At 39.6% G+C, this 27,997-nt stretch overlaps 1 protein-coding gene across 1 annotated transcript; it reads right to left on the minus strand.

The window, feature by feature from the left end:
- Nucleotides 1–1,296: 1,296 nt before the first annotated feature.
- On the minus strand, nucleotides 1,297–3,096 carry LOC143628840 (U-box domain-containing protein 13-like). Its single transcript, XM_077098313.1, has 3 exons — nucleotides 2,416–3,096; nucleotides 1,615–2,253; nucleotides 1,297–1,448 (listed from the first exon to the last, which is right to left on the minus strand). The coding sequence occupies exons 1-3, from the start codon at nucleotides 3,094–3,096 to the stop codon at nucleotides 1,383–1,385; spliced, it is 1,386 nt and encodes a 461-aa protein (XP_076954428.1). The 3' UTR covers nucleotides 1,297–1,382.
- Nucleotides 3,097–27,997: the final 24,901 nt, after the last annotated feature.

A 27,997-nucleotide genomic window follows, 5' to 3' on the forward strand; every position in this document is an offset into this window, starting at 1 on the left:
GAAGGATTTTTTACCACACAAACCCCCCCCCCCCCCCAAAGTTCAAAAAATAATAAAAAAAATCGTAACTGAAAATATAAATGAAAACCGGAAAATTTTTAAAAGCTAAAATGTTTCCCCCGTCATTCCCGTTTAAAAAAAGCGTCGAAAAGACACAATGACGAAAATGAACAAAAGACACAATTATAACTAAAAAGGACACAATAGATCGCAGAAGATAACACAATGCCGAACAAAATATAACACGATGTATAATAATATAACACAATATCATAAAAAAAGCCACAATTAATTACGAAATAAACATAAAACACAACGATAAATAAAAAAGCACAATGATTTTTTCATCAACACTTTTTTTAGAACGAGAAAGACGGTGGAAACATTTTTGTGTTTTTATTTTTTATTAAATTTTGAGTTATTATTTATTTTTATTTTTTTTAGAGAACTTTTTGTGTGAGTGTGTGACTACAAATTCTTTTTATATTTCTCATCTTTGTCTCACTTTGTAGAATAACTTGATCCTTTATATAATTATGTTTCATTAATATAAATACAAAGTGTAATAAGGTGTAGAAACCAGTTACTTATTTTTTAGGTATAAAACTTTGTCCGAGTTAGTGAATTTAATTCGAGATTTTATGAGGCAAATGTGACTTCACGAGCTAGTCGGCTCGTTTAACGAATCATTTTAGTATTTCACACAAATATAGACAGATTTTTTATGGTTGGTGGCTTCAATATTATATGCCAGTGGTTTTGTGCCCATGTAGGACCAACAAACACTGCAGATGAAAAGAGAAAGCTGCCAACTTTACACCAATGAAATGCACATCAACCGGCCCCCACAATTCATCACTATTTTTAATATCTAAGCGACAATTTAAATAAAAAGAAAATGTCTCTCAACTACAAAAATTCACAAAACAAACAGTTGTCATGAATTCAAATTCTGTCAAACAAGTTCTTGATCAAGAACCACCCACCACATAACAAAACTAGTGTTAAATGTGAAAGCAAGCTAAAGAGGATTTATCAATTATCATAACCACAAACTATACAACCACTTTTGAACCATAGGACCCATGTCATAATTAACTTAATATCAAATTCTATTCACATTTGATATATATATTTATATTATAATAATATACATATAATAAGCAACAAGCTCTTTGGTTTTATCATAAAGGAAAACATGACAGGTCAACTTCTAGTTACGATTACATTTACAACTACCCAAGTTGTATTTCTTTTTATATAAAAACTCACCAATCCGTATATAAACCCATAAAAAGAATTAAAAATAATTTCATATATACAATCCATACACACTAGCAAAACATATATTATTATTCTTATCTGAATAATAAATACCTCCCTCACTTTGGACTTGAACTACATCCCTCTTGCCTTGCTTCTCTCAAATACCCTAGTAATGTTTCAGCCTGCAAAAATATCAACATTTATCTAAATTAATATGTCAATTAAGGAATAAAAGTTAAATTAAAATTGATCTAATTTTGATATACTATTTTCTTTAGACAATTTTTTTGTTTTTTTCTCCGCTAGACCACCAATCTCAGGAGTCAGGACAATAGTGAAATATCATACCTTGTGTTTCGCTCTAGCGGTCCCGGTTTGAGAAAGAGCCACTAACGGCGGAATAACGCCTTCTCCAACTAACAACCCCCGGTTTCTAACTCCGTCAACTCCCTCACAAAGTTGAATCAGCGTCACAACCGCAAACTCCTTCCGTTTAACGGACACACCGTCTTCGATCACCTCCACCAACGCCGGAATACCGCCATCCTCCACAATCGCCGCCTTCCCTTCCTCCACTGCCGCCACACTACTCATCACCACTATCGCCTTCTCCGCCATTCCCACCGCCTCCCCCACCGCCATCACCAACTCCACCAACGGTTTCACAACGCCTGCGGTAACTGCCCTCCTCTTATTCGCCTTCATCGAACACAGCTTATACAACGTCGTTAACGCGTCTTTTTTCCCGCGGTTGGAGCCGTTAATCAACAGCGAAACCAACGGTGGTATCGCCCCACTTGCTCCTATCGAAACCTTGTATTCATCTTCCATCGATAAACTCAACAACGCACACGCCGCGTTCTGTTTCGACACCTCCGTACCGGTTTTCAAAACGTAGATCAACGATTTCACCCCTCCCGCACTAACAACCAACGGTTTATTCTCATTCAGAAGAGATAAATTAAGTATCGCGGTAACAGCATGTTCCTGGTATCAAGGTTAATAATGATCATATCAATCCCTAGAATTATTATGCATTTCATATATTTGTATTTATTATATTTAGCTTTTGTATATTCTATTTATACCCTTTGTAATATCCTATTCAAAATGTGGTTTTATATTATAATATATTCAAAACGTTAATACCTGGGTCCATCGATCGGAACAGCGAAGAAGCGGAATGAGCGCGGGAACAGCGCCGGACTCTCCAATCAAAGCTCGGTTGTCCGCTCGGTTCTTCGCCAGCAATCTAATTTTCGCTGCGGCGGATCTTTTTACGGCGACAGAGTTGGAACTGAGACTATCGACGCAGATCTTAACCGTGGGCTGTAAATCCTCGGGGGAGATGTTGTCGATAATCTCCGTGGAGAAACTCTCGCGTTGCAAAAACCCAGCACACGGCTCCGGCTCCGGCTCTGGCGATTCCTCCGCACCGTACGATTCCTCCGGCAAGCACGCTAGCCGCTCCAATTCTCCGGACACGTCACTGCTGTAGTTTGAACAGTCACTGAAAACTTGTGAGAGTCCGTAATATTCGTCGGCAGAGGTAACGGAAGAGGATGATTTGGAGAGTTTGCTGAGCTGCTGCAAGTGAACGTCGATGACGGAATCGGAGAGGTTTTCCGACACGGCGTCCGGTTGCTGTTCCGCGGAGGCGAACGAGCAGCTGCTGGAATATTCCGAGTGGGAGAAACTGGAGCGGATTGTACGCATTGAACGGCCGAGATGTTTTTGGTAAGTGGCTGAGGAGGGAGGAGGAGTGTAGTAGGGTCGGGTTATTTGGGACCGACCCGGATTGTAGGTGTCGGATTCTTGAAGAGAGACCATTTGCAGAGTGTAGCGATTTCGAAGAGATGTTTCAGGATGAATGAATATGTTGGGGTAGCTTTTTTGCTTTAGGGGTTTGGGAAGGTGACAGGGTGGTTTATGACAAACGAACCAGAATTTGACAGCTAAGCATTGAAGTTTACGTTGCCCAAACAAACAATATGATGATATTTTTTTTAGAAAAGTTTATTATTGTTTACAAGGGGTGTTCAAAAAAATCCGAATCCGTATCCGAATTATCCGAAAATTCGGATATCTGAAATTTCGGACATCCGAGATTCCGAAGTTTCAGATTCGGATTCGGATAGTAATTTTGAATATTTTCGGATAGTTCGAATATCCGATATCCGAAATTTTAATTTTTATTATTTAACTATTTATTATATTTACATATATATCACTTTTTTAACTGTTAGCCCTTTACAAGCCGCTCCGCTACATCCACATTTTAAGAAACCCTATAATACAGTCCTTATCGTCCTACTACGCTTCTCCGGCCACCAGCACACCACCTTCGATCCCCACCAGGCCTAGAACCATCCACCACAACAAATCCAAAGAGAGGGAGACGAAACAAAGATTTAATATCCGACCATCTGAAATGAAGACGAAGCGACGGTGATTTGGTGAATTCCAGAAATTCGTGGCCGGTGATTCTTCATGAGCGACGGTTGTTTGTGTTGATTGGAGATTCATAGCTTTGGTCGGCTGCGTTTATGCTTTTATGATGAGTGGTGGTGGTTAGCCTTAAATGTACAGAAGTATATTGCTGTACACAAACATTTCTTGGACTTTCCGAAGCAATGGATTTATAGAAATAAATTATTATTATTATTTTCATAATTTCGGATATCCGACTCACTATCCGATCGGATATCCGAAATTTCGGATATCCGAACTATCCGAAAGCACCGGATATCCGAATTTTCGGATATCCGGTTTTGAACACCCCAAATTGTTTACTCATATTTTCTAGTTCAAGAATTTTGTTTTCTCTTTTTTGATTACTTACTTTGGTTTAATCTTAGTTTTGTCTAGTTGCTTAACCCTGTTAATTCAGTTGTTAACCATTACCACATATCATATGACTTAAGGGCTGTTTGTTTCTCACTTAATGGGATCATTCAAATCTATAGATCTGATTCAGTCAGATGTAAAGACCATTCAGAGCGTTTTGCTCGTTTAAGAAGTGCGTCTGAATGATTTTTTGAACCTCTGAATGGGTAAGAGATGAATTGAAGCTGAATGACATTCAGACCTATTTTACCCTTACTGTTGCCTTCATCGTCCAACTTCATATATCATCGCTGCATCCTCCCACCATCCCACCTACCACCGACCACAAGATGTTCACCAACGCTGCTTCACGGCCAATGTTAGTGGTCATCGTTTAGCCATCATAGATTGAAGACCCAACAATTAAGGTGATTTTATAATAATTTTGCTTATGCGATTCAATTTCTTTGCTTTTCAACTTTCAATTTTGATTTTATGGTTCAAAATTGATTTTGTTAAACGTTTAGTATTTTCGGGTATAGGGTGCATACATTGGTATCAACTGATTAATGATTTCGTTTTCATTTCAATTTAAAAACACGGAAAAGGCTTGGTTGAATTTTCAATTATAATAGGTTTGATTACTGTTTATGAGTTTGGGGACCTTCAATTGCAGTTGGTTAACAACACAAATCTGATGAACCTTAAACTGATAATAGGTCCCATTTTGGATTTGAAAAGTGAAATCAAAGATGGAAGATTATTAATGATTTAGGAGGGCCATCGTGATAGTTGATCTAGTCCGATGGTGCTGAGGCCGAAGCGTAAATGATTGGACATTCGTTTTTTTTTTTTTTTTTTTCTGAAATTCACATTTTTTTATTATTTAGGTTTATACGTTAACTAGTTTTATGCCCGCCCCGTTGAGGCGACACAGCGACGCGTATTCGGTATCGTTTAGGCTTGTTACGCTACCGTCACTAAATCCAAAATTAAATCTGTAAAGCCTCAAAATAAATATTTTTATAAAAACGCTCAAAGCTGTATAGCTTATGCCAAGCAAAAGATTAACATCTTTATAAAACAAATACGGTGCCGGCATTTAAAATAAATACTAATCGGCACTAAACCAAAAGGTTAAATTAGCAAATGCCAAAAATAGTATCAATAGTCATCGCTTATATAAAAAGAAATATACGATACTGACACTAAACACGAAAAAAATTAATAAACATTCAAAACTATATCAACACTCGTATAGATTATAATAAAAAAATAACAACCTCTTTCTTAAAAATAAACATGGGCGTTGCGCTGGCTTCGTTCACTATTTAATATACATGAGCCATAATACTCCTAAGGATAAAGTACAAAGATACATTAAAAAACCGTCCCAAATGTTGTATTCGTAACCACAATACAATACATCCAGAAACATATTTTTGTACTTCCATGAGTTTGTTCTTTAAATCAGCACAAACAACAATCCATCAATAGATTTAGAGCTGAACTTCTTTGAGTCATCAAAAATTGAAGAGTTGCTAGACACAGTGTCATTGCACATCCACCAAACAAAAACAAAGATGTTACATATCTAGCAATTAGTATAGATCCAATAAACCCCCCAAAAGACCTAAAAGATAATCCTATAGATCCAATAAACCCCGCAAAAGACCTAAAAGATAATCCAACGGCATGTACCAATCGCCAAACGGATGTATCCCGCAGCATGTATCTATAACAAAAAAAAATCCAATCAAATCAAATTATGCCCATCTGCAATTTCCATTATTAAGAGCATTCTCATTCCGTTCCCTATCCTTATATCCATATATATCATATAATTACACTAAAAAACACTACATTTCTTTCTCCTGTTCAATTAAATAATATTTTTTTCTACCTTTTTCATTACAGTTTTCTCTCTCCATCCTATAATTTACACTCACAACCACTCACAACCCCACCCTATAATTTACAGACCCTCATCACATAATTTTAGGGGATGAGTTGGGAATGCTCTAAAAGAGCATTCTCATCCCATCCTTTATCCTTAAACCAAAAATTACATTAAAACTCACTACATTTTCTCTCTCTATTTTAATTAAATAATACTTTTTATACCTTTTATCATTACCTTTTCTCTTTCTTTCACTCACAATCACTTTCAAATTATATATTAAAATATTATAGGGGGTGAACAGTAACTTTTCAAATATACAGAAAAATCACAACTTTTTCTAAATTATAAAAACTCCTCGCTCACAACACCCTGAATCATTCTCTAAATTATAAAAACACCTCTCACATTAAATGAGGGGTTGAATGAGAATGCTCTAAGCTATCTAATGAGAAAACCAACAAAATTCTAATTCAATTTTTTCATCATCCGATTTAATTAATTTCCCATGACTTTGGTAGTAAACAATATTGAAAGTTTTGAAAAACTGAATTCAAAAACAAAATAAGGCAAACATTAGATGTTTGGATAATTGGACTTTGGAATCAATTCATAATAATGATGCCAAAGTTAACCGAGCCTTCAAGATCAATTGCAGGATTCGAGTAGGTAAATAGATACTTAAAAGTAAATTCAAATCAAAACTATATATTAATGTTAAAATTGAATTACCTACATTTGATTGATCGATTTAAAGTTCTTTAGGAGGGCTGAAGCAGGGATTTTGAACGCAAGAGACCAACAATGGACGTCATCGACTGGAAGTTCTGGTGGTGTTTAAATAAATACCCCAACTTGGGGTAACATGGAATCTAACTCCGGTAACAAATGGCAGCTGTGCTAACAGCTAACAACATAGCCGCCCAATCAAGATAAATTTTAATGTTTAAACACAAAAGTATTATCATATATAAAAAACAAAAATAAAACATTTTGTGACACCAAACCACTCAACTATACTAATTATTGGGTTATGGGCCTACTTTTTAATTGAAATTTTGCCTTTCTCATTATAAAGTGATTTTGCCGACTGTACAATTCAATTGAGTTTAGTATTTAATAAATTATTTCTAAAAGATTTTATATAGAAAAGGTCATTTACCAAAAACATTTCAACAAAAATTTTCATAATTAGTGGGTTTAAATATTATTATCATCGTACTTAGTATACCCCACCAATAGCAAAACTATGGTAGGGTCTGAGAAGAGCAAGATGCAGGCAGCCTTACCTCTACCCTGTAGGAATAGAGAGGCTACTTCCGGTGAGGCCCCTGACTCGACATATTCTTTTAAAATGATACTGAGTTTACTTGTTGAAAAAAATATGCTCGTTTGTTATTATGGTGTATATAAAACCAAAAATAGACTAGGTAGTTCCACCATGTTTTCATCTATTAAAAGAAATAAAAATGACATCAGAAGAAAAAAATTGAAGCCTGGAAGTGTAAGGTGCTGCTTGTTTTTTGAAAAAAAGCTCTACGGAAGCTCTACTGTCTATGTGCAAACATAAGCTTCTGCAGAGTGTGTGTTTTCTAACAGACATTTCATTAAAAACATCTGCAAGGGCTATTTTTTATGCAAATCTGGCTCAGCCTTTTTCTACCTCTTTTAATCTCTGTTTAACCTCATACATCATTGTTCTCCTTCACAAACTCTCAACCCTAGACACCACCCTCACTCCTCTACAAGTCGTCGTCGCTCCACAATTCCTACTCCACCGATCAAAATCCAACACTCGAACATAAACATATTGCCTTGTTTCACTACCTCTCGTCCCCGCTGCTCTCCACCACCTCCTGTCGTCTCTTCCGAACTTCGGTGTTGCCTGTAAGTGAAATTAATAGCTTTCGAATTTCTATTTGCTAAAATTATCTCATGATGATATTGAAATTAATCAATAGGTTTTCGTGTATTGAAATCAATCTATATAGCATTTGAGAACTCATATTGAAAAGGCCTAGGTTTGATTTTTGCTTGAGGAAATTGAATCATTAATCCTAAACAAGAGAGTGTAAAAATCGGTTTATTTAATTTCAGTTTATTTTGCATGTCTACAGTTTTTAAATAATAAACAACCTCTTATTACAAACTGCAGACCTTTAGTCCACCTCTTCTTCTACCAAGGCATGCAAATGTGGTCCTATACTACATATATTTTATCTTTTAGAAAGCAAACTGCACTTAATGAACACGGTAAACACTTTATTTATGCAGTAAACTTTCAAAATACATTATTTGAGATGACTCCATAGAATAGTAACCAAGTTTCAGATTTGTTTAATCAGATCACTAGCATAAAGTTTTGTTCTATTTAGGTCACTTAACATTTATTTAATGTTTCAATCATAGATATTATTTGACTAGATAGCAGGTTATCTAGGCTTTTTTTTATTTTCAAATATTTTGACATTGCATACTAAACACCTGCTAACTTAAGAGGAGTGCATACCAAACACCTCTTAACTTAAGAGGAGTGTAAAGTAACACCTCCTAATTTAAGAGGAGTCTATAAAAAACACTTGCTAACTTAAGTGAAATGCAAAGTAAACACCTCTTAACTTAAGAGTGTAAAATAACACATGTTAACTTAAGAGGAGTGCATAGTAAACACTTCTTAACTTAAGAGGAGTGCATAATAAACACATGTTAATTTAAGAGGAGTGTAAAGTAAACACCTGGTAACTTACAAGGAGTGCACGTGTTTACCTCTTACTTAAAAGGAGTGCATAATAAACCTAGATAACCTGCTATCCAGATCAAACATCAAAGATTGAAAAACTAAATAAAGGTTAAATGACCTAAACAGAACAAAACTTTACACCAGTGACCTGATTGGAAGAAAACTAAAACTTGGTTTATTATATAAAGTAATCCCACATTATTTTGCTAAAAAGAATAGCCATGCGAGGTACGTAAATATATTATAGCTTTAAAGGATTAATATAACTTTTCTTTCATATCAACTCATGAAACTTGTTTCTTGTTTCTATTTATAACTGATATCGCCGTTACAATTTAAAATTTTTTATTTTAAATTATATCAGCTCATTTAGGAGTTCTTTCAACTCGTAAGATCGATGAAGTTTTATTTTATTGACAAAAATTACATATATTATGTTGCTTTAGTATAAAATACTAACGCATTAAAGGCCTTAATGTTATTTCTCATCTAACTTTTTCTTAAATAATCATGCGTTTAATATAACATAGTTTAATGCATAATTGCCTATTTATTTGTTCTTATTGTTTTTTTAGAGATGAGAAAAGTACCGAAGGAATGATGGACGAAAAGTTCTTTTGGAATTTGCATCTTATCACTTTTTATGATAAGTTTGTTATGATGTTAGTAGTTTCCGTTCAAGGTTGTGTCCGAGGACTTAAATACCTCCGTCTAACAGAAATAAAAAGGCCCATAGGCTCTAACGAGCAACAAAATATATAAGCTAAAAAAATGTTTTGGGCCAATAATTATGAGGTTATCAATGTCCTATCCTATTTTATAAGGTTTATTTTATAAAAATCTACATAATATATATATAATTTTGGCCTTGGTAATTGGGGGCCTCGATGTTTTAGATTTGTCGTCTGATGCTTGAATGTGGAGTCTATGCTTCTTGGGTTTTGCTCATTTTTGCTTTGATTTTGGATGTTGCCAAATAATTGTGTTGTTTGAACTTGTTGCTATCCGAAATAGAATCCAAAAAGTGGATTAATTTTCTCTCTCTCTCTCTCTCTCTCTCTCTCTCTCTTTATTTAATTTTTACTTTTTATTTTTTTCTGAATTCTCTCTTTCGAGTTCAAATAAATACCAACTAAATTCGAATCCGGTTTTCCTGAAAAATGACAAACTCAAAGAATTGTTTTAAATTATTTTTCCCCCTATTTTGTAATGAAGGGACCAACTTCTGATGGATAATAGATTAAGCCCGGTTCGAGCTGCTTATAGGGTTGTCAATTCATGACACGACCCGAAATCCGACACAAAAAAAATATAGGTTTTGGGTCGGCTGACACGACCCGTTTTCTTAAATAGGTCAACCCGAACCTGACCCATCTAAAAAATGGGTCAACTCGAACCCGACCCGTCAAAAAATGGGTTGACCTGTTAACCCGTTTAAAAATTTTATAGAAGTTAATATTTTGATTTTAGAGATAAGAAGTATTAAATTTAAAAGTTAAATACTTTGATTTATAATTTTTCATATATCTAATTAAATTAATTACTTTCTAAATATTTTTGTCCACTCTTCACTTCCATTATTTATATTTTATTAGTCTTAACCATCTATTCTCTTATTATCTCCATTCGTTTATTCTTGTCTTAAGCAAAATATGTGAACCTAAGTTTGTTAATTGGAAATGAGAGATAAATTGACAAAAACAATTAGATCTATCACAAAATTGTTAAAATGCTTTATATGAATAAGAGTAATTGATTGTCTAGGTTAATATTAAGCCACTAGATATTAATCATATTCGTAAATGAACGTAAAATGGGTTGACCCGAAACACAACCCGGACACGACACGAATTTAAATGGGTCGACACGACCCGACACGAATAAATATATGGGTTGGGTTAGGGTTGAAGAATCTCGACATGCCAACCCGCCAACCCAAAACCTATTAACTCGATAACCCGCCAACCCGACACGATTGACACCCCTAGCTGCTTATGAGTAATAATAAGAGTGAACAAATTTGTTTTTTTACTTAACTTAATGAGTTGAGATGAACATGTCGAGCCCGTAAGAACTCAGTTCGCTTACAACCCGAGCCGGCTTATATACAAACAACTTTATTTGGAGCTAGTTATTTCCGCTAGTTATTTGAGCGAGATTCCAAGGTTCTAACAACTTAAAATTCAATCAACTATGGAACTACAAAAGTTAAGAATGAAATAATAAAGTTTTGGAAATTAAATTATTGTTATTCATCGTATATCCAATCATATCATTGATATTTTGTAAATTAAACAATTAAAAAGGTAACTCTGGTGGGTTTGATGATATCTAAGTTAGTTATACCTACATCCGTAGCATTTAAAAAAAATAGTTTTCGTAATTACGTTTTTGCCACCAACTTCTATGAACAAAACAAAAGAATAAGACAATATTTGGTTACGATTCTTGTTAGATATATTTATTTATTGTATATGTCAAATTCAATATAATAGCTGTTATAAATAATAATTATTGTAGTTATTAATACTTAATTTAGATTATGTTTTTTTTTTCAAGTTATATCTTATCTTACTATCTAATAAAAGAGTGGATTTTCAAAAACATTTCTTTTTTTTATAATTAACAAGGGGTCTTCAAAAATGCCATATGTCAATTCCTATTATTTTTTAATTATTTTAAATTCAAAACTCAATATCTTTTCTTTTATTGTAAAGAGATAACTTCAATTTTGGTCATGTGGTTTATTAAAATTATCAATTATTGTATTTTAGGCTTTATGGTACAATAGTTTCAATTAACTATCAAATTTATTCTAACTCATTAACGTTATGTACCAACCATTAGTTAATACAACTTTAAGGGGCTTCTTTGTACTTTTCATAAACTTTTAATCATAAGAATTTTTGGGTTTTCTACTAAATATAAGTTTTATACCTTTTGTTATGTCTTATTTTTATGGTTACTCATATTTGTTTATATATAAATATCTATGCACTTTTTTTTAAATGTTTTTTTTTTCAAAACTAATGCTTTTATGCAAGTGTATGTTTATTTATTAATATTTAAATACTTATACACACACACTTTTTATAACTCTAGTAGTATGTTGATTTTAAAAACAATGTATTTAGTTTTATTTTGAAGTATAATTTTAATTATAAACTTTACTAACTACAAATGACTTAGAAGAATCAATCTTCTTGCTTTTATTTTTTTGGTGGTAAAAAGAGCATATATTTATTTTATATTTTTTTCTTACTTTTTAATTAACAGAGGGTTTTTGAAAAACAATTTTTTAATCTTAGTCCTTGATTTGCATTTACTAATGCTACATAGTTAATTTAATTTATATTTAGTTTTGTAAACTTTGATTGGGAAATATAGTAGGGTACAAAAATTTCATTGTTCGGGACAAACAATACCAACCAAGAATTAAAATTAATTAACAGATTTTCAAAAATCGTCCGTCAATTGAAAAGCAAAAAAACAATATAAAATAAATATATGCTCTCTTTACCACTGAGAGATAAAAGCAGCAAAAGTTAAGTTTTCTAAATTATTTGTAGGTAGTAGAAGTGTACAACTTACAATGAAACTTAAAAAAAAATAATATTCTGTTTTTTAAAGCCCGTATATTATTACCGCTATAAAAAGTAAAAATTAAAGTATTCAATTATAAATAAATATACAGTTGCATAAAAGCTCTGGTTTAAAAAAAAGTATTTTTAATAATAAAAAATATATGTTTATATATAAACTGATATAATAAACCATAATAGTTAGAAAATAACAAAAAGTATAAAAGTTATATTTAGTAGAAAAAAGAAATATTCATAGGAATTAAAAGTTTGTGAAAAATACAAAAAAGCCGCTCAAAGTTGTATTAAATAACGGTTGGTGAATTACGTTAATGGATTGGACTAAAACTAATGGTTAATTGAAACTATTGTACCATAAAAGCCTAAAATAAACTATTGGACCAAAATTGATAAATTTAAGAAACCATATGGACCAAAATCAAAGTTCTCTCTATTTTAAATTAACAATGAGTCTTCAAAGTGGCAAATGGCAAGTGGGTGTTCCACCAAATTCTTCTTTTATTTTTCACCAAATTTCTTTAAAGTACCACATGACATTTCTTAATTATTTTTAATTAGTTTAATTCAATTTCAAAATCAAACTTGCGATGCCTATCTATTCAGAATTTTTTTCATCCCAATTCACATGTTCTAACCCTAGCAATCACTATCTATCTATTACATTGAAATTCATCAGTATTCAAGGTAACTATCAAACCTTTGTAATCAGATTCACATATTTAATTGTTTTCACTTTCGCAGATTCAATCGGGTTAACATCCTCAATCGGAGTCAATCGATTCACCTACACATATTCAATCGGATTCAATCGATTCACAAGTTCAATCGATCAATCTTCTTAATGCGATTCATTTAATCTGAATCATGTAATCTGATTCACGTAGTTGATTTATATGTAATATGTTGTCTTTCAATTGAAACTCTAATTCTATGATCATTATATAACACAAATTTTTACTTAGAGATATATTACAAACAAAATAAAGTATGTCATCAGTTACCGACAAGTATTATTTAAATAAAGACATATTATATTTAAAAACACACTTTTTATGCAATGTTTGAATTACTTTAGTTGATTATTTTTGAAGAACTATGGACTTTTTATTATTTTTACGAAGATGATGTGTTCTACATTTAGCAATACTACCCTGTGAATATCTCTATCTAGTATAACATTGCTGATGGTATATTTCTTTAAACTCTTATTCTTATTGATTACATAATAATTATTTATTTATTTAGTAAAATTATCATCTTTAATTTTTAATTTTTTTATATAGATACATCAATGAGAATTTAGTCTCTACACAACAAAGATTGACCACAAATTGTAAGTTTTATTTTTTTAATTGGCTATGTTACTATCACTATTATATTATATTATATATTTTTTTAAAGTTTAGCTATTTTAAAGGAAAACCGAAGAATAAAAAAAATTGTTTTTGATAACAAAAAAGACGAACCCCCTCCCAAATATCTTACCAGTCTGCACATTATAATGCAACTTTATATCACCATTATCATACAGTTAATTGTAAGTAGTTTTAAATGACCGGCTTGGGTTCATGTTTAGTTAAAAACAATTGTAAGTAGTTTTATTGAAATTTAATTGATATACATTAAAATTTTCTAATACATATGTTGCGATGACTGTAACCCAAAGTCAAGGAAATATTTAGAGATTTGTAATTTATATGTTTACTTATGGTAGTATAATTGTTTATATAATATGAACCCATTATCTATCTTATTATGTATATATATGTTTTTTTTATTTTGTTTTATTGTATTTTTGACCAACCCGTGTGTCACACGAGTTTTAACATAGTTTTTTTATATAGACGTCTCATTGCACCTCATTATAATACACTTTATTAATGAAATCTCTTCATTTCTCCTTACATCTTATTGTCATATTGTTTTAGCTACTACGCTCGTTTTACAGCACGTTATCAGCACGAGTTGCTTTTGAAGTCAAATCACATCATCATGAGGTAAGTATCGTCTACTAATTAACTTTACTTGTTCTTTATTATCTAAAAAAAATAATAATAAACCCTAATACAATTTTGGTATGCGTTAGGGATTCGTTTTAATTTCTCTTAAATCTCTTATAATAGTTCATATTGTAATTTATATAAAAATCAATTATATATTTTTTAATTGTTATTCCAATACAATTATAAATGATGGATGGTATAAAGAAACAGTTTATTTATTTTTTTTCGGTTGTTATTATGTGTAACAAAACTATGAATATGTCTTCCATTTAAAAACAGTTTTATCTTTTTGTCGCAATTCAAACATAAACGTTCACGTTTCTTTAAGATTATGAAGTTGGAATTTTGAAACGTTATAATAATTTGTTAAAAAACAAAAGGTCAATTAAAATATTTATGTAACTTTGCTTTTGTAAAAGTGATGCTTAAAAAATTGATCATCAATCTACTGATATATTATGCAATATATAATAAATTAATATTTGTATTTCAAATAATAGATAATCACAAGTTTTGACCATTGTGATAATTTCTAATGGTTCTTACTTTTAAGATGCCATTTTATTTGAAGCAGTCGGTGGATTTATATCATGAAAGGATCTCACAAATATAAGTCTAATATAAATCGTTCCGTTTTTTCTAAATAACGGAGGTTACGTCTTTTTATTAATATTTATGTGATTGCATAATTTTAAATCAATTGGTTTCCGATTTATACACTATGAAATCAAATAACTATAATGTTATAAACATAATTCAGCATGGCATCCTTTAATTTAAGCTACACTTTTGTGTATGATATTGAAGGCAACAATTTTATTGTTTGAACTCACTTTTGTTTTTATGATGATATATTTGGGTCTTATGTTTTAATTGTTTGGAAAACTTTGGTGGTACGTCCGGATTCTCCACCAACTATATTAAAAGGTACGTGATTTATATCATGTTGAGTTTGGGACATTGACTACATTAGTGTTACAATACTTATCTACCAATTAAACATATGTATTCATGTTTTAGAAGATGTAAACTGCTTGATTGTTGTCGTGTTTAATTTATTCAAATAGTTATATGTATGAGGTAGTTGGGTTATATATGGTTGCTTTGATTAATAGAAAAATCTTACTGAAGAAACGTGGATCTACTCACTGGTAGCAAATCTACTTTCCTCGGGTGTGATTAAACTATTTCACCGATGGTTCTTCTGGATCCGAGTTCTTCCACCTACAAAATGAACAGCGCCGTTACTTACCCCTCAGAAAGGGACAGAGGGGTCCTCTTTGGGGTAACCCTCCGGCGTGAGAATCAGTATCTTTTGGAGAAGATAATAATGTTGTATGTAAGTGAATCTCAAGAGTATTGCTGAATCGCTGAATACCCTTGATGATGTGACTGTGTGTCTTTCTGTAACTGACTGTGAGTGAGTATGATTCAATATGATTGAATGTGATATCACTGCTTGTAACTGTCAATGATTGAGTGTGAATGAATGTGTCATCAAAGTGGAGTTGATGCTGTATTTATAGTGCTAGGGTTTCCATTGGTTGGGCTCAGCCTCGTTGGCCTCCTCCAACCGCACTGCGCCATGTGTCCTCTGGGACACCTGGCGCTTTCTCGTTGGTTGTAATCATGTGGTAGCACATGTGTCATGCTGAGTTGTCGACCTTTCATTTGGCAGCTGTCAACATCAGCATATTCTTACTCCTTAAAAAGATGCCTTCTAGAAGATTGTCTGACGTGCACAATCAAGGTTGCCCTAACCCTGATTTGGATAAGGACGAGGTTGATTATGTGCACGTGTGATATGCGCCCATCCTGAGGATGCGCGAAGTCTTCTTTTTATTCTCACGCGCAGATATTTCATGCGCAGGTGTGATATGCACGAGCGTGTGATATGCGCCGCGCGCTGGTGCGCCACGCGCATATGTGACGCGCGAGCATATGTGATGTGCAAGAGCATGCGATATGCGCCGCGCGCATATGTGATGCGCGAGCATATGATGCCTGAGCATGTTTTGTATGCGCCATGCGCCTGGGTTTTGGCTTTGTGCCTTCATAATGTCTTTATCTTGCGGGTTGACCCGCCTTGATTGGTGTTGAGGCGGGTACATACCTCTTCAAGCCCCCCCAGTCTAATGTGTGTCTTATCTCGCGCGAGCGCGGTAAGATAGATATTAGACTCACTGAATTGTCCTTTTGTAGGGGGTTTTGTCGTTTTCTTGGTTGTTTCCATCGTCGCGCGAAGTTCTATCCATTTGGTTGAAAACGAAAGGTCCAAACACGTGGTTGGTTGGTGATGACGTGCGCCGTAAACGTGTCAGACTTTTCGTGTGCTCGAGGTGCTACAGTTGCCTTTCACGTCCCCTCACAGCTGTCTTGAACACGTGTCGCACTCGCATTGGTTTGTACCTGCGAGTGAGGGCGCGTGTCTGTTCCGTGGCAGGTCGGTTACATCTTTTTGTCCCCTCACACAGCTGTTAGGGACACGTGTCGCGCCTTCCTTGGGTTGCCCCTGCGAGTGGGGGCGCGTGGAATCCGATCAGCTGCCACTTTTCTCTCTCCTGGTCCTATAAAAGCAGGCCCTTAGGAAATTTTTATCTTCATCTTCATTGTTTCTAAAATTCAAATTTCTGCTTTCAATTTCTGATTTGAGTGTTTACATCGATTGGAATCCTCGATTATCGGCTATTATAGTTGTATGTCTGATAGTTCATACTCGTCTAGCCCTTCAATCACCTCCGTTGCCTCTCGAAGACGCCGTGTGAAATCTGTGGTGATGTCGACATTGAAGCAAAAAGGAAAGGGGAAGAAGGTTGTTGAAACCACATCGGAGGAAGTAGGGAGGACCAAGGCCACCAAAAGGTGGAATGAAATCCCCTGCAAATTGAAGCAGGCCGATCTCGACAACCTCATCGCCTCTCAGGGGTTTCCCACCCTGTTTGGCTGCATGTTGCCTAGGTCCGGGCAAACGGCGGCGGACCCGCCTGCCGGCTATATATCCCTATATAGCCACTTTTTCACCCACTGCAACCTTCGTCTCCCGATGACAAGGTTTGTGGGTGCACTGTTGAAGTTCTATGGGATTCACATATCCCAAGTCCATCCGTTTGGACTCGTGCGCGTGACTCACTTTGAGTTCATGTGCAAATCCCAGCGCGAGGAACCCACTCCTCGGCGCTTTCAATATTTTTATAAGGCCAAGATCCAAGACAATTGGATCTCTTTTATTCCTCGCAGTCAGAAGGTGAAGTGCTCCACTGTTTCATTCAAGAGCCTTCATGACTGGTCTGAGAGGTTTTTTTACATTAAGGCCGGTGTGATCCCCATCCGTATGACCATGCGCTCTATCACTTCTGCGCCTGCGGATGAGGATGTCCTCAAGAACCCAACTGGCGCATGGGTTAAAAAGCTGACCGCCGAACCATCCCCCGCGAAGAAAATTTGCGAGGAGGCGCTGGTTGGGGTCGGGATGAGCAGGCTCTGGGCCGACAGCGCGCTTGAGCCCGTTATCCAAGTCGACGGGTTGTGTAAGTGTTTTTGTTATTTTTTTTTTGTTTTTTGTTGTTGCGCGAACATCGTTCTTTTGCTGATATCATTTAACTTGTCTTTGCGCAGTCACCAAGGATTACATCCTTGCCGCTTATGATGAACATGTGGAGGGCGGCTCCGTCGAACTTGGCGTTGGGGAGGTTGGTTTCCCGGATCGCTTCGATGACATGTTCATCCCAGTGGATCTGGATTTTGACTTTGACGGTGACGCGCCTGGTAAGCCTTCGCAATCCTGCTCATTCCTTTAGAATACCCAAGTTTATTAACAGTTCTGTCGCTTGTTTTTGTAGATGCGCTTGAAAACTACGAGCTAGAGCTCGCGGAAGAGGAGGAGGAGGAAGAGGAGGTGCCTCTACTAAAGCGCAAAGCTAAGGGGAAATCTGGCGCAGGGGCCAGTAAGAAACAGAAGAAAGAGGACACCCCTGTCGCTCATCCCCATGCTCAAACGAAAAGACCTAAGGAAACCACAAAGGTTTCTTTAAGTTCTCTGCCTGTGAGAGTGGGCAGACCTCCTGTCCACTTGAGGTATGGTGCCGTCGCCTCCTCCGTTCGCGCTGCTGAAGAGAGAAGCCGCGCCGCGCCTGCAACAGGTATACTTTGCTTATCTTCATCTGACTGAGTTATTATTAAACCGTTGGTTATTTGAATGATTGCAGAGCCGGCGACGGTAACAGATCAGCCGCAGGCGCCACAAGGTGCTACGGCTGCGCCGGGGACTCCATCGAAGTCCCCTGTTCTACCCTCTGAAAAGGGTAGGATGAATTTTATGGCGATGTTCGACGCGCGAACAGAGTTGCGCCAAGGTAAGTGTTGCACATTTGTCTTCTGAATTTTTCCTTTTGGACTTAGTCATAAACCCTTCCTTGTTTATTTGTTCATAGGAGTTGTAGCTGGTACAACAGTTGGTGATGATACTCCTGGCGCAGCTGCCGGCGCCGCTGGTTCTGGTCCTGCTCCTGCTAGTGCTGAGTCTCCCCTTGTTGGGATAACCAAGGAGCAGGAAACGGTGTTGCGCGCCGAACTGGCGGCGTCGAGACCTCCTTCGCCTCCTCCTGCACGTAGCCCTCCCCGCGAGGCTGGTTTGGAGCCTTCCAGGTCGCAGCAGAAGAGGCCTGTTGAAGGAGACGAGGAGGACGAGGGGGTTCAAGGTGAAGACTCCTTAGGAGATCGCGCCAGCCCTGCGATGCCGCAAGTGTTCGCAGCGCAGACCTCTGGTGGGGCTGGCGCTGACTTTCCTGCTTCATCCCCGCAGGTATGTATTGATTTGTTGGTCCGCTGCGCGTATCTCCCTATAAGTATGTTTTATGACTTAGAACTTTTCTTACATTTTTGCAGGAAGGTGACCACGTTTACCGCCCGAGATGGAATATTAATGAAGAAAGTTCCTTTCAATCCATGGGCGTATGCGAGGACTTCTGGGCTCATGCCGTGCCTCCTACTGAAAGGAGGTATCAAGAGGAGCGCACTCGCGCGGACTTGCTGAACGACCATGTTTTCGCTGGGTCGGCTTTTTTCGCTGCTTCCCAAGAGCTTCGTCGTGATTATATTAAAGTACGCGACGCTCTTGTGGAAGCCCAGCGAGAGGCTAAGGTGGCCGCCTGGAACCTGTCTGATGCTCGCGCGCGAGCTGAGAAACTCCAGGCGGAGCTCAGTGAAAACCGAGCAAGTGCCAACACCGCATACATCAAGCGCGGGCATGAGCTCCAGGCTGCGCGGGAGAAGCAGCAGTTGGCGGAGGCCGAAGTTGCCAAGTACGCGCGCATAGTGCGTGTCTTGGAACAGCAGGCCGAGGCGCGTGACCAAGCTATCATCAAGAGTATTACTGAGAAATCATCGTTGGAGAGCGAGGTTGCGCGCCTGAAAAGGGATTTGGCGGCCGCGCAGGCCGATAGAGATGAGGCCTTGGCCACGGCGGCGTCCAGCCAGGAAGCACTTGGTGCTGCGCAGGCGGAGAAAGAAAAAATTTTGGCAGCAGCAGCGTCTGACAAGGAGGAACTAAAAAAGGCTAAGGAAACTGTTGAGTTATTAAACTCTCAGGTTCCTGCCCTCGAGACGTCTGTTGCTGGCCTCGCGCAGGATCGCCAATGGCTGGTGTCACAGGGCATGGCTCGCTGCGCTTTGGCGATGAAATATTCCGCCGAGTTTCAAGCCCTTGTGATGGACTGCAATGCCGCCGCGCGTTTGGTGGGCCGAGCTGAAGGGTTTACGGATGGGTATGAATATGGCATGTTGAGGAAGAACCCATCCGAGTACCCTTACAAGTTCGATGCGGCCTGCGCGGACATGGCCGCGGTGGGGGAAAAGTATATGAATACTCCCATCCCCATCCTTATGCAGGTACCTTGATCTTAATGAGTTTTACTTTACTAACATTTCTAAGTGTTTGTACTCATTACTTTTCTAATGATTTACAGATAGCTGCGCTTGCTGACCAGCCCGACCTCGGCGCACTAAAGAAGTTGCTTGATGATTGCGAGAGGGCTGGTGGCGATGATGGTGGCGCGGGGGATGTTGCCCCTGCCAGCGGCTCTGGCGCGGCGAAAGAATCTGCTCGCGACACCGTTGTGATCGAAGACTCCAATGAGGAGGAAGAACTTGACTATGGTCAGTTCGGAGATGAAGAGCAGACCGCGCCAGATGCTGCGCGAGATGATGAGGATGATGAAGCGGCTGACGTCGACGTGGAGACTTGAGAAGCCCTTCATCAAATTTTGTATATTTATCTTTTATACTTGTAGTTTGTAACTCATCATACTTGTAAATTTCGATCCAATGAAATGAAACTTGTTATCTCCTTTTCGTATCTTGCGCATTTCCATTCATCTCTTCATGTTTGGTTGTATAGATATAAGATATGCTTGAACGTTAAAATAAGAACAAGGTTGTAAGGAAATTATTCACTTAACCTCTGTTCTATTTTGTTTGTGGCTCTCGCAGTATCTTGCTCATGCTGACATGCACGCTAATTTTTCGTTATTTCTTTTTCGCGCGTTGGTGTCACGCGGTATGGAAGTATGAGTTTAGCCATTACATGTCAGCTTGTGTTACTCAGATATCCACTATGGTTCCGCGCGCGGCGTCGACCTGAGACCTTAACATGATATGGCATGTACTTTGCCTTAGTTTTGTTTAAGGATTTTTATGATCAGGCTGCGCGGGGTGTAAGATGGATGTATGTGAGTGTTTTGAGCTAAGGCTCTTTGTTTTGGGCTAAGGCCCTGACGATTTTAGAGTTAAGACTCATTAACGTGTTTGAGCTAAGGCTCGTAATTTTGGGCTAAGGCCCTGACGTTTTAGAGTTAAGACTCTTTAACGCGTTTGAGCTAAGGCTCGCGCATGTATGTTTTACTTCGCTTTATTTTGTTTTGAAGTCAATATAATGTTGTCATATTGTTCCAATTTAATAAAGGAAGTGTGAAACATGTATGCAAAGGTAATAGAACCAATATTGAAAGATAGCGCGAATCAGCATTCATGATGGCTTAAAAGCCTTGATTACAAATTTGAACTTTTTACATGAAGCATTTTCTAAGTTGTGCCGCGTTCCACGCGCGCGGTATCTTTTTTCCGCTCAAATCTTTTAAAGCGTACGCGCCTTTCCCCAGATCTTCTGAAATTTGATAAGGTCCCTCCCAATTGGGGGACATTTTTCCTGGGGGTATTGCGCGACTAGCTTCATTGTTTCGAAGGACAAAATCATTTTTCTTGAAGTGGCACTCTTTAACGCGCTGATTATAATACTTTTCCAGCTTTTTCTTGTATCTGGCCTCAGTAATGATAGCCGCTTCTCTGCGCCCTTCAAGCAAGTTAAGGTCCAATCTTCTTTCGCGGTCGTTATCAGTTTTGCTCATCATGAGTACCCTATGGGATGGGCATCCAATTTCCGCTGGGATCATAGCTTCTGTCCCATAGGTTAGGCTGAACGGGGATTCGCCATTGCTAGTTTTGCTTAATGTCCTGTGCGCCCACAAGACATTAGGTAACTCTTCGAGCCAAGAATGGGATTCTCCCTCCAATCTTTTCTTCAGCCCATTTAGCAAACTTTGATTCGCGCGCTCCACTTGGCCATTCCCCTGAGGGTGGTAGACGGACGTGAAGATTTGGTTGATGTGCAATTCTTTGAGCCAGCTTGACATCTTCCTGTCAGTGAATTGTTTGCCATTGTCGCTCACAATTTCCATAGGAAGGCCAAAACGGCAAATGATGTGGCTCCAGATAAATTGCTTCATCGCCTCCGCTGTGATTTTTGCTAGTGGCTTGGCTTCAACCCATTTTGTGAAATAGTCTATCGCCACTACCAAAAATTTCACTCGCCCTTGCGTTTGCGGCAGGGGCCCCACAATATCAATGGCCCATTTGTGGAAAGGCCATGCGGAGGTGACTGGAATCAAGTTGTTCTTTGGACGCATGGTGTTTGGCGCGTGGCTCTGACATGCCTTGCATTTTTGGATTTCTTTTAGCGCATCCAAGTACATGCCTGGCCAATAGTAGCCTGAGCTCATCGCCTTGGCAACCACCATGCGCGGACCAGCGTGAATTCCACAGATTCCTTCATGAATCTCCCTAATCACATAGCTTGCTTCTTCCGCATCCAGGCATTTCATGAGCGGTCCAAGATAAGAGCGCCGATACACTGTACCATCAAGTAGTTCATAGTTCTGCGCCTTGTGTCTTATCTTTCTCGCCTGTGCGCGATCATCCGGTAACTTCCCCTCTTTCAGGAATTCCATTATTGGAGTTATCCAGGATGAAGGAGTTGTATGAATTACCAGGACCGATTGCGTTTGCACTGACGGGCTGCTCATTATTTCCACCCTGACATCTTTGCCAAAGTGATCAAAATTAGTTGATGCCATTTTACTCAACGCGTCTGCGGACTTGTTTTCGCTTCGCGAGATGTGTATGATTCTGAAGAAGTCAAACTGCTCAACGAGCTTTTTTGCCTGCTCTAGATACAGAGGCATTGTGTTCTCCTTGGCGTCATATAGGCCGTTGACCTGAGCAGCTACCAAGTAAGAATCAACATGCGCCTCTAGTCTTTTAACCCCAAACTTGCGCGCGATGCGCAGACCAGCCAGCAGGGCTTCATACTCAGCCTCATTGTTGGTACTCTTGAAGTCCAACCTGATAGCATAAGTATATTCATGATTATCAGGGTCCACCAGTTTGAGACCTGCGCCAGACCCTTCGCTGTTGGAGGCTCCATCAGTGAACAGCCTCCAAACATCTTCTTCATCATTTGGTCGCGGAGGGTCTACCTCGCGCTGAGCTTCTTCAATCTTTCCCTCTGGGATTTCCGTGATGAAATCCGCCAAAACTTGACCCTTTATTGCTGGACGGGGCTTATAAGTGATCGTGTGTTCACCTAATTCCAGCGCCCACTTTGTCAGCCTTCCGGAGAGCGCGGGACGTCGCAAGACTTGCTGGATGTTGTAACCAGTCAGTACTTCAATAGGATGACCATTGAAATATCTATGTAGCTTGCGCGACGCGTGTGTTAGTGACAAAACTAATTTTTCCATGATGGAATAGCGCGTCTCAGGGTCTGTGAGCACTCGACTCACATAGTATATTGGCGTTTGGATCCCCTTGCGATCCACCAATAATACTGCGCCAATGGCGCGATCTCCAGCTGACAAGTACAATGTAAGGGTTTCGCCAGGAAGTGGGGCTGTGAGCGCGGGCAGCTTTATGAGACATTCTTTTATCTCATTGAAAGCTTGCTCAGCCTCAGGCGTCCACTTGAATTGGCTCTTCTTCAAACAGTTCCTCAAGGTGTTAACGAATGGAGTAGATTTGCTGGCGTGGTTCGCTAGGAACCTGTTGATTGACACCAATCTACCATTCAGCTTCTGAACCTCTTTTATGGTGGATGGTGAAGGCATGTCAAGGATGGCTTCCACCTTCTCAGGATTCACCTTGAAACCCTCCTTAGTGACCATTACACCAAGAAATTTCCCCTCTTCCGCGCCAAAAGTACATTTGCTCGGGTTGAGCTTCATGTTAACTTCCGTTAGGCGCTGAAGAGTTTCCTCGATGTCGTTGAGCATTTGTCTCTCCTCCCTGCTCTTGATCACCAAATCATCGACGTAGACTTCTAGATTTCTTCCGATTTGTTCACTGAAAACCGAATCCATAAGTCTCTGATAGGTTGCGCCCGCATTCTTTAAACCAAAGGGCATTTTTGTGTAACAAAAAACACCCTTGTCGGTTCTGAAGGCCGTCTTGTCTTCATCCTGTGGTGCCATTTGAATCTGGTGATAGCCTTTGTAGGCATCCAGGAAACATTTGAGCTTGAAAGGCGCCACGGAGTCCACCTTTGCGTCGATGTTTGGTAGTGGGTAACAGTCTTTCGGACATGCTTTGTTGAGGTCCTTGAAGTCAATACACATCCTCCATGACCCGTTGCTTTTCTTTACCATCACAGGATTGGCTACCCACGTCTGGTATCGGATCGGGCGGATAATGTTTGCGCGCAACAAGTCCTCAACTTGCTCATTCATGGCCTTCGCCTTTTCATCCCCCATGATTCTCTTCTTCTGAGCAATTGGCTCCACCGACTTGAACGTGTTAAGAGAGTGTTGCGCCAAGTCTCGCGGGACCCCAGTCATATCGGAGTGTTGCCACGCGAAGACCGACATGTATTTTGTGAGCAACCTTTTCACTCTCAATCTCGTGTCGTCTGAAATGGTAGCGCCAATTGTGACCGTTTGGTCGGGGAATTTTGGGTTTAAAATCCACTTCTCTGGCGCATTGTCCGCCGTTGGAAGTTTCATTCTCCCTTCCCGCGGCGTGGTTGTCACTGCGCACAAATGATCGCGGTAAACAAATGCTACGCCTGTTGGTGTAGGGATCCCCAATGCGCCGTGCGCTGGCGATGGTACAGCATTAAATTGGGCAATTGTTCCCCTACCCAGGATCATATTGTGGCATGACGTGGTGGGCAAGACCAAGAAGTTAACAACTTCGGCTCGCTTGTGCTCATCATCCCCCATAGTTAGTTCAAATTGAATCTGGCCTAGGGGATGTATGATTTCATTTGAGACACCACAGATTGGTGCGTTCACAATTTCGAGCCGAGCTTGGTCTGCCGGGTCTAACTTTCTGAAACACTGCTCATACATAATGTCAGATTCGCTTCCAGTGTCCACCAGGACCTTTGACACTTCGTAATGAGCAATGTGTGTGGTAATAACGAGAGGACTGCTTATTGAAGGGCCTCCCCTGATTCTTGGGAAGATGACTTGCTGCTCGCGCCAATCTCCGTGAATTTGCGCGCTTCTCTTTCTTGACGTCTGCCCTTGTCGTCCCCCCTCAGCCACACAGATTCTTTTGTACTTCTTGCTGGCAGAGGCTCCCTCCGGTTGCTCATCTTCTATTCTTTGGTTTTTCACCAAGTGAGCCAGCCTGCCAGACTTTACATCCTTCTCGATCGCATCCTTTAAATGATGGCATGCGTCGGTGTTGTGGCCCGGGGACCTGTGAAATTCACAATATTTACCACTGTTTTGCGGCCCCTTGTAGTGTAGTTGCTTGGGAGGCTTGAATTGGACATTCTCAGTACTTAACACCTGTGAAGGTGTTTTAGTGAGAGGAGTCCATATTCTTGGCAGAGGTCTGCTAGGATCTCTGCCGCCCTCCCTCTTGTCACCCTCCCCGTGTTTACGAGCATCCTTTTGGGGCTGGGGTGAGCTTGGTTGCGCTTGTTTTTCCGCGGAAGAAAAACTTGTTGGCTGCAACCTGGACCATACAGAGTTCTGTTTGGCCCTCTTCTCTTTGCTGCGCGGTGATTCAGCCTGATGCGCTCTTTCTCTTGCCCTATCTTGGGCAATCTGTTTCTCATTTCTCGCGAAAACTCGCGATGCCTCCATTAACTTGGCCCACGTGGTGGGCATACCATCTTTGCTTACGAGAGCTCGTCGTAACTGATCACTGCGCGCGCCTTGTATAAAGGCCACGCGCAGGAGCTGCTCAGTTATGCCCCCGATTGCCAGGGACTCCTGATTGAAACGAGTGATGTAATCTTCAATCGTTTCATCATTCCTGCGGATGCAGTGCATGATGTCATCAGGATCGCGCGTGTGCCTGCGCTGCTGTACGAAGTGGGCCTGGAACTTTTCTAATAGTTCCTCGAACCCATCAATTTGCCCTGTCGGCAAGCTCTCGAACCATACTCGCGCTGCGCCCGTGAGGCAGCGGGCAAACATATGACACCATGTTGGCATCGTCCAGCTCTCTAGGTTTCCCGTGTTATAGAAACCTTGCAAAAAGTCATCTGGATCTGTCGTGCCATCATATTTCCCCAGACCACTTGGCATCTTGGTCTTATGCTGGATGGGAGCCTGCGCGATGCGCGCAGTAAACTTTGAGTGTTTTACCAGGATGGCTGGTCTGTAGGGTGTGGTTACGTCCACTTGCCCTCTGACCGGTGGGCTGTATGGCATGTGCAGATCCGGATCTGCTCTGGCTCCTGGCGCCATGTTCACAGGCGCGCGGAGCTGCGAGCCTCCTGCATGAGTATCCCTTGTCTTTCTCATGCTATGCACCTCTTCATCACTGAACTCTGTGTGTGCAGTGTGAACAGAATGCCCTTCTTCCGGCGCGCGCGGCCTTTTTGTGGGCTGCTTCTCCATCGCTTGCCTTTGTGTTTGGTCGGCTAGCTTCTTCTGTTTGATCATTTCAGTGTACTTTTCCATCAGACGCCGTTGCTCATTTATGAGCCATTCATTCGGATCGTCTGCTTCATCTTCTGGACCCATTGGTCCCTTCAGCTTCGCGCCGGCCATATTTTGTAACGTGCGATCGTCTGGAGGAGTTTCAGTCTGGCCGTGAGGGGTTGTGACGAAGGGACGGTTGCTGGTGGTACGCGTAGAATCACGCGGAACCCTCAGAACCTGCTGTCCGTCGTTAACACCCTCACGTTCAATATCCTCCAGAGCTTGATCAACGTTACGAACTCCAGAAACCATGGTGATTGAATTTTTTAGATCTGGATGAGATCTGATTGCCGTTTGTAACAGTGGATGGCGCCAATGAAGAAACGTGGATCTACTCACTGGTAGCAAATCTACTTTCCTCGGGTGTGATTAAACTATTTCACCGATGGTTCTTCTGGATCCGAGTTCTTCCACCTACAAAATGAACAGCGCCGTTACTTACCCCTCAGAAAGGGACAGAGGGGTCCTCTTTGGGGTAACCCTCCGGCGTGAGAATCAGTATCTTTTGGAGAAGATAATAATGTTGTATGTAAGTGAATCTCAAGAGTATTGCTGAATCGCTGAATACCCTTGATGATGTGACTGTGTGTCTTTCTGTAACTGACTGTGAGTGAGTATGATTCAATATGATTGAATGTGATATCACTGCTTGTAACTGTCAATGATTGAGTGTGAATGAATGTGTCATCAAAGTGGAGTTGATGCTGTATTTATAGTGCTAGGGTTTCCATTGGTTGGGCTCAGCCTCGTTGGCCTCCTCCAACCGCACTGCGCCATGTGTCCTCTGGGACACCTGGCGCTTTCTCGTTGGTTGTAATCATGTGGTAGCACATGTGTCATGCTGAGTTGTCGACCTTTCATTTGGCAGCTGTCAACATCAGCATATTCTTACTCCTTAAAAAGATGCCTTCTAGAAGATTGTCTGACGTGCACAATCAAGGTTGCCCTAACCCTGATTTGGATAAGGACGAGGTTGATTATGTGCACGTGTGATATGCGCCCATCCTGAGGATGCGCGAAGTCTTCTTTTTATTCTCACGCGCAGATATTTCATGCGCAGGTGTGATATGCACGAGCGTGTGATATGCGCCGCGCGCTGGTGCGCCACGCGCATATGTGACGCGCGAGCATATGTGATGTGCAAGAGCATGCGATATGCGCCGCGCGCATATGTGATGCGCGAGCATATGATGCCTGAGCATGTTTTGTATGCGCCATGCGCCTGGGTTTTGGCTTTGTGCCTTCATAATGTCTTTATCTTGCGGGTTGACCCGCCTTGATTGGTGTTGAGGCGGGTACATACCTCTTCACTTACATTATAGAAATTGATAGGCTTTATATAATTAAACTCATGGTACATGCTCTTACTTATGTGTTAGTTCTTATTCCTTACC

Source organism: Bidens hawaiensis, unplaced genomic scaffold, assembly GCF_021521415.1.
Source record: "Bidens hawaiensis isolate Kalapana, Puna unplaced genomic scaffold, B.hawaiensis_p1.1 tig00005079_1, whole genome shotgun sequence".
Taxonomy (NCBI): domain Eukaryota; kingdom Viridiplantae; phylum Streptophyta; class Magnoliopsida; order Asterales; family Asteraceae; genus Bidens; species Bidens hawaiensis.